At 35.3% G+C, this 14,021-nt stretch overlaps 1 protein-coding gene across 1 annotated transcript in view; it reads left to right on the top strand.

The window, feature by feature from the left end:
- The window catches only part of CCDC186 (coiled-coil domain containing 186), a 48,751-nt gene that overhangs the window by 724 nt on the left and 34,006 nt on the right, over positions 1 to 14,021 (top strand). The window contains exons 2-3 of the mRNA XM_082854196.1: positions 8,290 to 8,985; positions 13,401 to 13,527. Coding sequence (XP_082710322.1) covers positions 8,324 to 8,985; positions 13,401 to 13,527 — 789 coding nt within the window. The 5' untranslated portion in view covers positions 8,290 to 8,323. The remainder of the gene's footprint in view (positions 1 to 8,289; positions 8,986 to 13,400; positions 13,528 to 14,021) is intronic.

A 14,021-nucleotide genomic window follows, 5' to 3' on the forward strand; every position in this document is an offset into this window, starting at 1 on the left:
GGTAAACCTTGGTTGGTAAGGATCATGTTTCAAATTTGAGCCTCTCTCAAACTTGTAAAATGGTAAAACCCCTTCTACATGTTCCCTAGTAGCAGTCTTGGGGAACAGGTGTAATTATTGCTTGGCTGTTAACAGTTTAATAACTTGAGCTAATATTTACATTTTGATACTGTTTTGAGGAAAGAGGCCTGGATTTGGAACATTTGGATTGCCTTTGACATGATAATCTTGTTACTTAGGAGCGTTGTTTAGAAGGCCATGCAGCCCCAGGCGTTTGGCAGTTTTCTCCGTGTATGCGTGTGTAACGTACCTTTGATGCCTAGCTTTGTTGTTTTTTCCGAAATGATAGGTTGGGAGTTTTTCTAAGGAAATTGTGCGGCAAATTAGTGGAAGTGTTTCAAGAGGTGTGCTGGTAGTCACTCAAAAAGAAAAATCTATTAAGTGTTTAGGTATGGTAGTTGTGGGTGCAGCCTTCCCAACTACTAACTACTGTCATATTTGCAGTGTGTGGGAAAGGTTAAGGTTCAAGAGATATTGATAGTAAAACTGAAGTATCTGCTTGTGTATAAAGTCTGCTCGTCTCTGTACAGCTACTTTCCAATTCTTTACCCATCATTACACAAATAGAAAACAGTGATGATTGGCCTCTTTTTTTTTTCTTCCTTTTTGGTCTTTTATTTTAAATTCAGTGACAGTATTGAGTGATTAACAAATTTTGCAGTATAAAGAATTAAAACTCCTTATTACATTGTAATAAGCAAGCATGTATAATTACTGAAGATTCTACCTGGAAATGCCTGGATTGTGTTTATATTGGTTTTATTCTTTTTAAGACCTTGTCTAATTCCTGATACCTGGATATAAACTCAGAGGTTTCTTTAAACAGGGAGATTCCTTAGAGTTTCATTGGTATTTCAGAGTCTTGTTCGTTGCTAACAGGAAAGGAGTGGTGTAGCACAGTAACCACTCTTTAACCTTTTAGTTCCTTCAACCATAAACTAAAGAGTTGTTCTTTGATGCGGTACAGTAACAGCATAGCTGATAATGATTACTTATTCACTTTAAAACCATCTATTTACAGCTACATGCTGACATCCTGGAATGAAGGTAAAAACAGTGAAGTATACTCACTCTTTAGGAAGAGATGATAGGTTGAAGCAGCTTTTATTTAGAGATTTAGAAAAATCATCTTTCCCTTTGAAGGGAATCATCTTTCCCTAATTTGTGCTAGTTTTTCAAATTCATTTAACAGTTTCATGTTAAAGTAAGACTGCTTAACCTGAAGTTCTGTTTCTTTTCTTTCAGTAAAATTTAGGTCTTTCTTTTATCCCTTATCTCTAGCTTTAAATAATTAAAGCTGATTCTTGAGTTTCTCATAAACATGGCATGCTGCTTGCAGTGTTGGGAATGTTATGCTCAGTGTCGTTTCAGGGCAACCTTGGGAGCATAGATAATTTAAATTTGCAAATTAACCTTGTAATATTATCATATTATTGCAAATGTCACCTTTGAACTTTATTTCTCAGCTACTGAGATTTTAAAAATCTATTTGGTCTAAGAAGTAAACAAAAGAAAAAGTATTGGCATGAAGGGGCAATAGACACAAAGTGGAAATCAAACCCAGCAAAGTATTGATTGGATTGTGAGTATAGTTGTCGGTCATTAAGGCACATGAACTGTTAGTCCATTTCAGGGATGATTATGTAGTAGCTAATGAATAATTTATTTTTTTGGTAAACTACATTGTACCAAATTAACCAAGCCCAGGCCAAAGGTGGCTTCAAAATTTAAACATTAACCAGAACTTCTTAATATAAGGCAGACTTAAAACTTAATTTTTTTTTTAAGTTATTAGCCTTCCTTTTTGAAAAGGGAGCTATAGGCCAATTACCGCCCCCCCCCCCTTTTTTTTAAGCTTTCAGATTTGGGGGGGAAATTAGCTGAAAATACTTTTCATGTTTTCTTAGACTTATTAAAGTTCATTTGGTGAGCTCTGTACAAGTAGCTTCAAACTGAGATTTCTGTATTAAAATTTTTTCTATTTTAAAACTTACTATTAGAGATACATAAAATTGCATGGATCTAAGATACCAGACTGATAATATGACATATACTTGATAATGTGATGTATGATGTGGCTACTTACTCTCTTTTTCCTGGAATCTTGATGGACTGTAAAGTCTTTTTTTTCATGTCACAGGATTTGGTACTGTTTGGGGTGGGGGTGGGGTATCCTGCTGCATCTCTTGCCCTGAGTCTTTTCAACATCTTTTTTTTTTTGGTGATATAGTGTACACACTGTAAAATTCACAATGCCCTAACCCTTGGTTGCAAAACTAAACAAATCCCTACAGGGATAATTGACCTTGGCCTCATATAATATGCTTTTTAACCTAGTGGACTAAAGACAACTTTTAAGAGCAAGTAATAATGTTTCACATAAAGGAAACTCGGTATATTAAATTTTACCCAAAAGCTTAGTTACAATGTGACTACTTTACAAATATATCTTACTTTTGGTAACACTAGAGTTCTTTGAAATAACCAGCTCAGTTTTTAATTGCTTCTGATTTTAATTGCCATTTTAGAACCTTGTTACAACTGGTCGGAAAGATAGGTCATTATTTTGTTTATGCTGCTTTCAGAGTGTATTCGGGGAGTGTGTAAAAGACCTTTGGATGTACTTACTTTTCCTTCAAAGGACAGTAAACCATTATATTGAAGAACAGGAGTGCCCTCACAGGGTCAACTTGCTTATCTTAATGGACATTATTTGAGAAGCTATAGCTGGTATTATTTGAGATTTGGTACAGTTTGTAAGTTTAAAATTTTTAGTTTGTTGTAAGTAACACTTATGCTGAACTGAGTCACATGTTTCTGTGGGACTTAAACACTCATGCATTTGGACTTAGACACTCATGCATATCTTATACAGCTTCTGATGGAACGCTGACAGACCTTCAAATTAAAATACTGTAAACACAAGAGCAAAAGATTTAACATAGATTTTATATGTTGGTCCACTACACCAGAGTGTAAACTCCAGAAGAGATATCTGTTTTATTCACTGCTGTGTTCCCAACACATAGAACAGTGCCTGAACATAATTACATGCTCAATACATATTTGGTGAATGAATGAATTAATATCTAGTTTAGAAATGTATTTCTGGCTTGGTACTTTTGTATGAGCTTGTATGTTTGATAATCTATTACCAAATATCTGTGGATTGGATTCATTTGTATTTGCATTTATTGAATAAGCTTAAGTTCTTTTGTTGCTGTTGTTTATACTGCTGTTTACTGAGAAACAAGAAATAGTACTAAAAGCTGTTAAAGACAGTGTTTTCGTTTATAAGGCTTTTTGCTTGGATATAATTTTGTAGAATTGCTAGTTCTTTGATTAAGAAATAAAATCCAAGGTGGATAATGGTTGGCTTTAAGGCAAGTAAATGTTTCTCGACCAGTTGCCTACAGCTGACGAGCTCCAGTAAGAGCGAAACCACTTCTCACTCCACTGAAACAATTTTGAAGTGTGAATTGGTCCTGTAGTACTGTGTCAGAAACAGAAACAACTCTCGGGGGGAAAATAGTGCTTGAATTAAGAGGAATTTTGTGACTGCTAAATTTAAATACAGTATTTTCCCCTAATGAGTAAGAGTTACTAAAAAGTCAAATAACCTGTGTTACTTCTTACCTCAAAAAAGCAACAGATATTGTAATCTGTAATTGTAGTCGCTATATCTATATACATGAGTGTGAATTTGATTTATACAAGCACTTCTTAATTAAAACAATCTTGTAAACAAATGTCTAGTTTTACATCCTACTCCTTTAATCTACATCTAGGCTATTCAGTCCTCAGTAGCTTTAATGATAACTACCCCCACCCCTAAGAAAAACTTGGACAGCAGCCAAATTGGCCTATATCACCATTGCCAACTGGAGGCCCACAAGAGGAGTCAGCTGACTCTTTTTTCCCCTGGTTAATCGTGGACAATCAAGCTCATCATGGCTCCCCTCCCCACACCGTTCTTGTACAGTTATTTACTCTTTAGTGATGGCTTTTTACATATATATACATAAATCTTCTTTAACTTCTCTCCTTTTTCTTTTGCCTCCAATCAGTATTCATTTGAGCATCAGAAAACTATGTTTGCAAGTTAAGTGATTCTCAGATGCCAGTTCATCTGAAGAGTTTTTTCAAAGGTCATGGGCATATTACTGAGCAACAGTATAGAAAGTGCTTGTCTTTTTTTTTTTTTTTTTTTTTTTTTTTTTGCGATACGCGGGTCTCTCACTGCTGTGGACTCTCCCGTTGCGGAGCACAGGCTCCGGACGCACAGGCTCAGTGGCCATGGCTCACGGGCCCAGCCGCTCCGTGGCACGTGGGATCCTCCCGGACCAGGGCACGAACCCGTGTCCCCTGCATCGGCAGACGGACTCTCAACCACTGCGCCACCAGGGAAGCCCAGTGCTTGTCTTTTGAGGTTGAACTAAGCTTTCTTTAATTTACAGGAGGATAATACGTAAAACAGTCCAAGCTGAGGTAATTATAAAAAGTTTTTTTTTTTTTACCTAGATGAATATCCAGCAGAATGAGACCTTTTTGTTGTTCTGTACTGTCTTACACATGACAAGTCTTCTTACAACCTGGTTCCCACCTTCTAAATGTCCTTCAGCCCCCCCAGCTCATTGTGTAAACCCAATCCCACCCTCACTGAGAACCACTGAGCAGCCTTTGCAAGAATGACTGTAAAGGTAGTAGAGAATATATTTGTTAGATTTATTTATCTATTTATTATTACTATTGCTTGAGATTTAAGAAGTTTGATTCAGTTCAGAGTGTGGTTCCTCTTCTTTGCAAGAGATCATTTAAAAGGCTGTTCAGAAATGTCACAAGGAAAAACAAAAACAAAACAAAACAAAAAAACAAACAAAAAAATGTCACAAGGAAGGCTGCCACTATGTACCTGATGAGTATAAATGAAGTATGTTTTCATTTACATGAGAGATTATTTTTGTACTTCTCATGAGGGAAAATTTGAAGGAAAATGTGGCCTTAGAATATGTCCTTTAAATATAATTAGGCTCTGGATAGAGTGAAGGGAAGAACGTTCTAGATTAGAGCAAAGCCATGGAAATGTTAATGAGCACACTGTTTGGAGGAATCTTGAATAGACTGGTCAGGGACTGGCAAAGTATAATACTATAGTGAAGTACTAGGATTTTAGGCATGTGTTGAGAGATAAGATTGGAAAAATACTACAACTGGTTTATTGAGGAATTGCAACTCTGAGGTATAAACATGAAATGCTCACATCCCCTCCACTTCCCTCTGAGGTGCAATCCTTCAATAATGTCTTGGTTTGATGTCATAACTCTTTTGCTGCCACTTTTGATAACCAGAAAAAACTTATTCCAGAAATTAAGACAGGTTTCAATCGCTTACAAAACAAAAGCAACAAAAAATGTTAATCATAAACTCTATCATCTCCCTAAAGAAGTGTTGAAGCTGTTAGTTCCCAGCTGCTTGGATTAAAGAAGAAGAGGTGTAATTTGGCTCTAAAATATGTTCCCTCTCCTTTCTCTAACTAGCCCTTTTGGAGTTGGGGAAGAAAACCAGCCAGTGGAGGCAGAGTTCTCACTCTGAAACTTTAAAGAGGGAAGAGATAGCTCTGGCCTTACTCTGGTCCATCTGGTTGTATTTGATGGTGGTCTCTGGAGGTGGTATGTGTGGATTTCTGGGGGGCAGTGTTGTAGCTCCGTGGACCCTTGTGCCATTGAGGACTTGCTTCATAGGGCAGCTCCTGTTCCCCTTTGGCAGAGCCAATGTAGTATACTCTTCAACCCCTTCTCTGGATTGGGTGACGCAGGAGGGAGGAATGGAGTGAGACTGAGAAACCAACAATTCAGTGTTCCGGGTAGGAAGTTATCAGGCCTGGGTTGGGTTGCAGGTTGGGGACAGTGACAGTAGAAAGGAGGGTATAATTGCAGGAGACATGAAATTAGTAAAAGAATATGAGGCTAAAGGAAAGGAAGGAGTCATGACTAAGAAAAATGATACCATTGACAGAAATAAAAAAAAGATTATCTGGGGGTACTCAATTTTAGGAGCTATTGTTATGATTTTGGATTTAACCATTTTTGAGTTGAGCCATTGGAAATGCCTGTATTCATTTGAGATTTTATTTTATGTAGAGATAGAGTGAAGACAAAGAGATAATTCATTATCTGTAACTCAAGAGCACAGGAATGAAAATAATTAAAGTGGGCATCAACTGTGAGTTTTTGGTTTAAGTTATCAAAGTGGATGAATTCTGGGAAGGAAAATAAAGTTGAGGACTGAACCCTGGGGAATATGAAAGCTGGATGAGAAGATAACGATTGTTTGCGTAATGCTTTTCTGTTCGCAAAGCATGGTGCACAGGCAAGAGCCTTAAGAGTTCTCAAATGAGAGGTTTTTTTCACTTGCTATCTATGCTGGAGAGTCACAATGCCTTCGTAGACTCATTCTCTTTTAAATAGATTCTTTATCTGCTTTCCATTACATTTGGTCAGCTCTGAATTTGACTTCAGTAGATATCACATAGCATTGACTAGTTATGATGTTTCTAAATTAAGATTTCAAATTCAGCAGCAACACGTTCACAAGTTGTATCTTGAAATTAGTTACTTTGAGGAAGGTAATGTAGGCGGCTAATGTCCCTGTTTGAGAATTATTTTACTTTGTCCTAGATTTGGAATACAGCATACTCACAAGGCTTTTTGTTACTGCATTTATTTGTATTGCCTAAACCAAACCTTTATTGCTAGTGTGGACTTTGTCTTAGTATGCAATATATGCAGCAAGATAATAATGATAATTTGTTTGATTGTTTGGAAATATGTTTTACAGGTAGGTAATTTATAGTATTAAGGCCAACGTCTGTATTAGTCGACGCCAGAGTATTTAACAAACAAGCTGGTTTTCTTTTCCTTTCTTAGAATTATTCTTCCCATTTTCTGCGTTCCTAGTCCTCAAATACTGCTTTTCTCATATTACTTCTTGCTTTAATTCCACAAATATTTGAAAACCTAGTATGTGCTAGAAATTCTATGGTATAATCAAGTATACAAGTCTGTCATGATTTATCGTCCTTCTTAACAACCTTCACTCCTGCATATCATTCTGAGGATTCTACCTGACCATCTTCTCTTACCCTTTTTCACCATCCTCTGACCACCACCTTCACCACAGACCAACGTAAACATGTATATTTCTTTTATTCAAATATTAGTCTTTCTGTTTTCCATTTATACCTTACATCTGGAAGTATTTTTTCCCTAGTTTCTTTCAAAACTATGATCTGCCCACATTTTTATCCAACCTCACATGACTCCAGTACATGCTTGGTTGATGTCTGACAAAAGAAATTGACAATTCTTCTTCATCAAGATTGCTGGAATGTTTTTATTTTTCTGTCTCAGGATAATTTTTAAAGTTGACTAATTTTCAGAAAATAGCTAGATTAGTAACGCTCATAAACAGCATAAAATATATTTTAACATTGTTGAATTAGTTTTGTAAATGTTTCTTTTATGACCTAAGCAATGTATATGAGGTCTGTTTGAGTTGTACTGAACATTGTGTGTTCTTGACGAGAATGTTTGGAAATCGCCATGATACTTCCTGCAACCCTGGGTGAAAAATGAATTCCTGTCAGGGATCCTTTACACCCTGACTTCTTTCAGCTCAGCTCTAGGTGTCTGGGCTATAGGTAGCTGTGTTTTGTTATTGTTTAGTTTTCCTTTTGCAGTAAATATTTATCATTGTTAATGTACATTGTTTTATTATCTTGATTTGTAATTTCTTGCCTAGTGTTTTCATTGCTATCTTATTTCCCCAATAGTTTCTTACAAATTCTTTAGGTAGTCTTTTTCCCTTTGTGGAGCTGAAGGAATTCTAAACAATTCTTGGGCACTAATCTTCCTGTTATTAGTATCATTCCATACCCAACATCTTATGGGGGTGATTGGGGAATGCCAAACTGCAACTGAAGTGAAGTTGTAGGACTGGACTGAAGGAGAAAAGAGAATGAGCCTTTGTAGCACCTGACTGGTTGTGGCTCACGTGGGTCAGCTGTTATATTCTTCCCCCCACCCCCACCCAAGGAAAGAATTTTTAAAGAATTATTAGTGGTAAAATGTGCGGCCTTAGATTTTCCACATCATGGAATGTGTGCAAATATATATGGGGTCTTGGTTTAAAAAACCTTTTTAAAAAAAATTTATGTTTTGACTTTCTCAGATGTAAAACGAAGATCAGGAACAGCTTTGAAGAGATGCAAAGTGAATTGGTGCCAGTCAGCATGTCAGAAACAGAGCACATAGCCTCCATTTCCTCTGATCAAAATATTGAGAAAACATCTGAAATAAAGGAAGACTCATGCAATTCGTTTTCTGGTGATGAAAACAGCAGCTTAGAAAATGAGTCCAAACTGTTGTCATTAAAGTTTGATAAAACTTTATGTCAGCCTAGTGAACACAATAATCAAACTGAAACACAGGAAAATTATATTCCAGATCATGGTGGAGGTGAGGATTCCTGTGCTAAAACAGACATATGCCCAGAAAATTCTGAACAAATAGCTAATTTTCCTGGTGGAGATTTTACAAAGCAAGTTTTGAAAACAAATGAAGCAGAACAAACAGTAACACAAATATTGGCGGAATTAAGGTCATCTACATTTACAGAAGCAGCTAATCAAAAGACCTATTCAGAAAGTCCTTATGATACAGACTGCACCAAGAAACTTATTTCAAAAATGAAGAATGTTTCAACATCAGAGGATTTGTTGGAAGAAATAGAATCTGAGCTCTTATCTACTGAGTTTGCAAAAGAACACCGACTACCAAATGGAATGAATAAGGGAGAAAATGCATTAGTTATGTTTGAAAAGTGTGTGCAAGATAAGCATTTGCAGCAGGAGCATACAATAAAGAAGTAAGTGTTTTATTCTTTCAGGTTATTTTTTTCCACAGGGATTAAAGATTGAATTCTTTAAAGGAAGGTATCATTTTATCTACTTTTATTTCCACAATAGAGCCATGCACATGGTAGTTGAGCAGATGTTAAGTTTGCCTAGTTATTTAATATATAACTCTGTTTTTTCTTAGAATGTGGTATTGTATTTTCATTATTTTAGAAATAATAGGTAAACAGTGTTTTTATGAGAGTTATATATAATATACCTATGTCAAATACGTTAGCATATATAGAAACATATGTATCTATGTATAAAGGCACTGTTTTGAATATGATTCAAAATTTCTGTTTTACATATGTCTTAGTGTATAAGTTTAAAAGAATAAATGTTTTATTAAAGTGTTTATTAAAGATCTAGAAAGATTTATAAAAATAAATTTATATTCTTTCAAATTTTCCAGTTTTGAAAGAATGTAAAACATAATGTCAGAATTAAGATAAATTCAAGAGGAATGACAAGTTATAAAATTCAAAAAATTTTCTTAAAATTCCCACTGTAAATTCATTGGTTTAAAAAATTAAAATTAGAACAGAAGAATTGGTTTAGTGTCATTCAGTAAATAAGAACATAGTTATTTTTAGACTTCTCTTGGATTTATGGAGTTAATTTCTATTTTAACAACAGTTTAATTTCATTTTATCTTTTCCTAATAATATTATATCACTCTTTGTTTTAAATTTATATATGTGAGTGATGCATATGTTTAGGTACTCCTATAACCTTTAATAAAGGAAAATAAAACTTGCTAGCCTTCACTAAAATACAGATGGATTCTCTTTTTAAAAAAGTGATACTTTAAAAAAATTTTTGGAATGGTAAAAAAATTTTTGGAATGGGAGGGGTGTGTGTAGAGAAAGGGGAGGAGGAAATCTACACGCTAGAGGAGGATGACAGAGGAAAATATACCATAATCCAAATATTGCTTGATATGCAATTGACTTTTAATGATCTCCTTGCTTCTAGTATTTACTCTTCCAGATTATCAGTAGATCAGTCTTCCCCAAGCCAGCTCACCCTTCATTGGTTTACCCAATGAATTTTAATCTCAGCATCCAGAGCCCTTCTTTTTTCTATTTTTTTATTTTTCAATTGTGATAAAATATACATAACATAAAATTTACCATCTTAAACATTTTTAAATGTGTGCAGCTTGGTAGTGTTAAGTATATTCACATTATTGTACAACCGATCTCCATAGCTTTTTCATCTTACAAATCTGAAATTCTATACCTATTAAACAACAGCTCCCTGTTTCCCCCTGCCCCAGCCCCTGGTAACCACCATTCTACTTTGTTTCTAAGAGTTTAACTGCTTTTGATACTATTTGCCCTTTTGTGACTGGCTTATTTCACTTAGCAGATGTCCTCAAGGTTCATCCATATTGTAACCTGTGTCAGAGCTTCCTTCCTTTTTAGGGTTGAATAATATTCCATTGTATGTATACATACCACATTTTGTTATCTGTTCATCCATCAGTGGACATTTGGGTTGCTTCTACCTTTTGGCTAGTGTGAATAACGTTGCTGTTAACATGAGTGTACAAATATCTCTTGAGAATCTAATACCTTTCTTAATACTATGCAAAAACCAATGTCAGCTACTCCTGCTCATAACTTTACTGGAATGCTGCTGTTATTGAAAAAACTGTGATTTTATACTTGAACCATCAGTATTTCTGCCATTCTTGCTTTTTAGGGTAACTTCCTCATTTTCCTGTTACCTGTGCTTATCTCTTAGACCTTCCCTTTGAGATCATCCTTGATGCCTCTACTTTCCTTAGATTTGGAGACTTAACCACTTTCAAGCTTCTCTTGTAAATTATAAGATGTTACAGATTTAATAATAATATCAGGAATACTTAAATGCTGTTAATTATGTGCCTGGCACTTTACATGTATTAACTCATGGAATCCTCACAACAACCCTATGTGGTATGAACTATTATTATTCCCATTTTACAGATGAGGTACTTGAAGCACAGAGAGGTTAAGTAACTTGCTTCAGGTCACATGCTAGTAAATGGCAAAGTTAAACCCAATTAGTCTGGCTTCAGTGGATTTTTTTAATGTGGTTATCTGAAATGAACAAGTTACATGTTATTAAATTTATCTAAAAACATTAGGAATACAGTAGAAAATTAATTCCTCTTTTGTTCCGTCATGTCAGAACAGTGGCCACATGGTAGACTGGGGTGAGCACAGTTCTGGTCAGAAGCCCAGAGTTGGAAGATTCCGACTACCACTTGCACGCTCTGTTTCCTTAGTTAAATCAACCTCTCCAAGACGAAGATTTTTTCATCTTTATGAGGGGACAATACTTACCTGATGGGATTGTTTTGAGGACATTAAAGCATTATAAAAATGTCAAATATTATTTTAAATCTAAGTTAATTTTTTGTTATACATGTCATTTTTTTTTTTTTTTTTTTTGTGGTACACGGGCCTCTCACGGTTGTGGCCTCTCCCGTTGCGGAGCACAGGCTCCGGACGCGCAGGCTCAGCGGCCATGGCTCACGGGCCCAGCCGCTCCGCGGCACGTGGGATCCTCCCGGACCGGGGCACGAACCTGTGTCCCCTGAATCGGCAGGCGGACTCTCAACCACTGGTTTCCCACCAGGGAAACCCATACATGTAATATTTTAAATTTCAAATAAAATGCTTTGTGATTAAGGTTAGCTCTAAAACAACTCATTTTTTTTCTTTTGCCTTCATTTAATTTTCTGTAAAGAAAACTACCTTTCAGTTCCTTTGGCTTAAAATTTTCATGAATGCATGTATTTCCAAATGGCTTTGTTTATACATCCATTCCTCTATTTTCTAACATCAATATCATTGTCCAAGGTCCCAACCAGAATTCTTAATTAAGAACAGTTATTTGTGTACAGGATATGCATTTGGCATGTAAGAAGAACAATTTCAGGGCTTGCTGTTCTTCACTTCTCCTTCCCTAAATTGTTTACTTTCGAGGTATAGTCAGGATTCTTGTGTTTTAGGTTTTTTGCAACAAATTGAGTGTACACCTTAATCATGTACATAAACAAAGTTAAACCCCTGTGCCATAAAAGGCTTGAAGAAACTTGCATGCTACACATTTTTTTCTTTTCCCAAACATTTTCATGACTTTCCTCCTCACTGCATTACTGTCCTCCTCAGAGAGGTCTGTCCTGGTTACCTTATGTACAATCACAGCTCAAGTCACTCTCCCTGTCCTCTTGCCCTCCTTTAGTTTTCTTAATAGAACTTAATCACAACTTGGTATTTCATTATATATCTATTTATTGTTTAATTTCTCTGTTAGAATGTAAGCATCATGAGGGCAGGGACAGTTTGCTGATGTACCCCCAACATATAGACTAATATAGGTACATAGTAGGTACCCAGTGAGCATTTGTTGAGTAAATGAGGGATCTTCAAAGGAGAAGATGGCAAGGAATTAGACCTGGGTCCAAATCTCAGTTCAACCGCTTACTAGCTATATAACCTGGAATAAGTTCTAGGCTTCAGATTTGGTTTGTTTTCAAATTCATAAAGCATAATAATAATAATTTCATAGACTTATTAATTTATAGACCTGAGTGTTAAATAATGCATTTAAAGCTAAACTTAGTAAATAGTAATTGTGCAATAAATGTCAAATAATAGCTGTTGCTAGTAATCCTAAAATATTAGCTGTTAACCCTCTTAGGTATCTTACTTTATAGTTCTGAGTACTTTTACAGGTAATTTTTAAGGTTTTATTTATATTTTTCTAGGGAACTCAAAATGAAATTTCTGCTTAAACTTTATTATTCTACATTGACTACTTTTGTAACTATAAGAATATCATTAAAATATTTTAGAAATCTAAAGCAAGATTTCTCAACCACAGCACTATTGACATATGGGGGCAGATCATTTTTTGTTGATGCTGGGGCTATCCTGTGCATTGTAGGATGTTTAGCAGCATCCCTGCCTCTGTGCACAAGAAGCCAGTAGCAACCCTCACCACTGTAGTGGCTACCAAAAAGTTTCTGCAGGCAGATGCCTGGAGGGGAACAATTGTCCCTGGTTGCCACTGACTGACCTGAAGGAATTCCAGTGCTGAAGGGATGAACTACGTAATTCATATGCCTGTAGACATAAACTTAAAAGTGTGTGGTTTTCTTTATCTGATTATATTTCTCTTAATTTGAAATAATACAAATTTCTAGGAAAAAGTTAATAGCCTGACTGGCCAGAGAATGTTTTGTAAAGTATAATATATCATTACAAAAGGACTACTTGGGAATTTTCATTTCTTAATCATAGGTATCTACACCCTAGTCTGCAAACAGATTATATTACACATTGTCATTTTTAATTATGTTTTACTGATACTGCCTTTTTATATTTAGGTTAATTAAAGAAAATAAGAAGCATCAGGAACTTATCTTAGACATTTGTTCAGAAAAAGACAATTTAAGAGAAGAACTAAAAAAAAGAACAGAAACAGAGAAGCAGCACATGAACACAATTAAACAGGTAAAAAGACAAAAATCTTTAAAGTCTGTTCTTCAATATATAAAATAAATACATTCCTGAATATTTGTGTGTAAATTGAAGTTCTGTAAGTTAAATCATACTTTAAATGCAGAAGATTGCTTGGTATGTGAAGCATTCTCTTTTATGAACTGGGAATCATAGTTGATCTTTTTGTTTTATATAAATTAATATTTCTATGTGATATGTGTGACTGTATTCTATATATAATAGAAATCTGAGCGGGAAAGACTGTTTGGCAGTCAAATAGATTGTTTTGGAAGAAGCAGTATATACTTAAAAGTTTATATCTGGCATTAGAATGTTTTCAAGCTTATAGTTTAATATGTTTCCATTCTCAGTATTTTGTGAACTATACTGAAGACTGGCTCTCTTCAGACTTTATCTGGTGAGCTAGCTTCCCCAGCCTTTCCTTTTCTTTCTTTGTTTCTTTTTTTTCTTTGTTTCTTTCTTTTCTTTTTTTTAAATGTACTGTG

Source organism: Leucopleurus acutus (assembly GCF_964270905.1).
Source record: "Leucopleurus acutus genome assembly, chromosome: 14".
Lineage (NCBI taxonomy): Eukaryota > Metazoa > Chordata > Mammalia > Artiodactyla > Delphinidae > Leucopleurus > Leucopleurus acutus.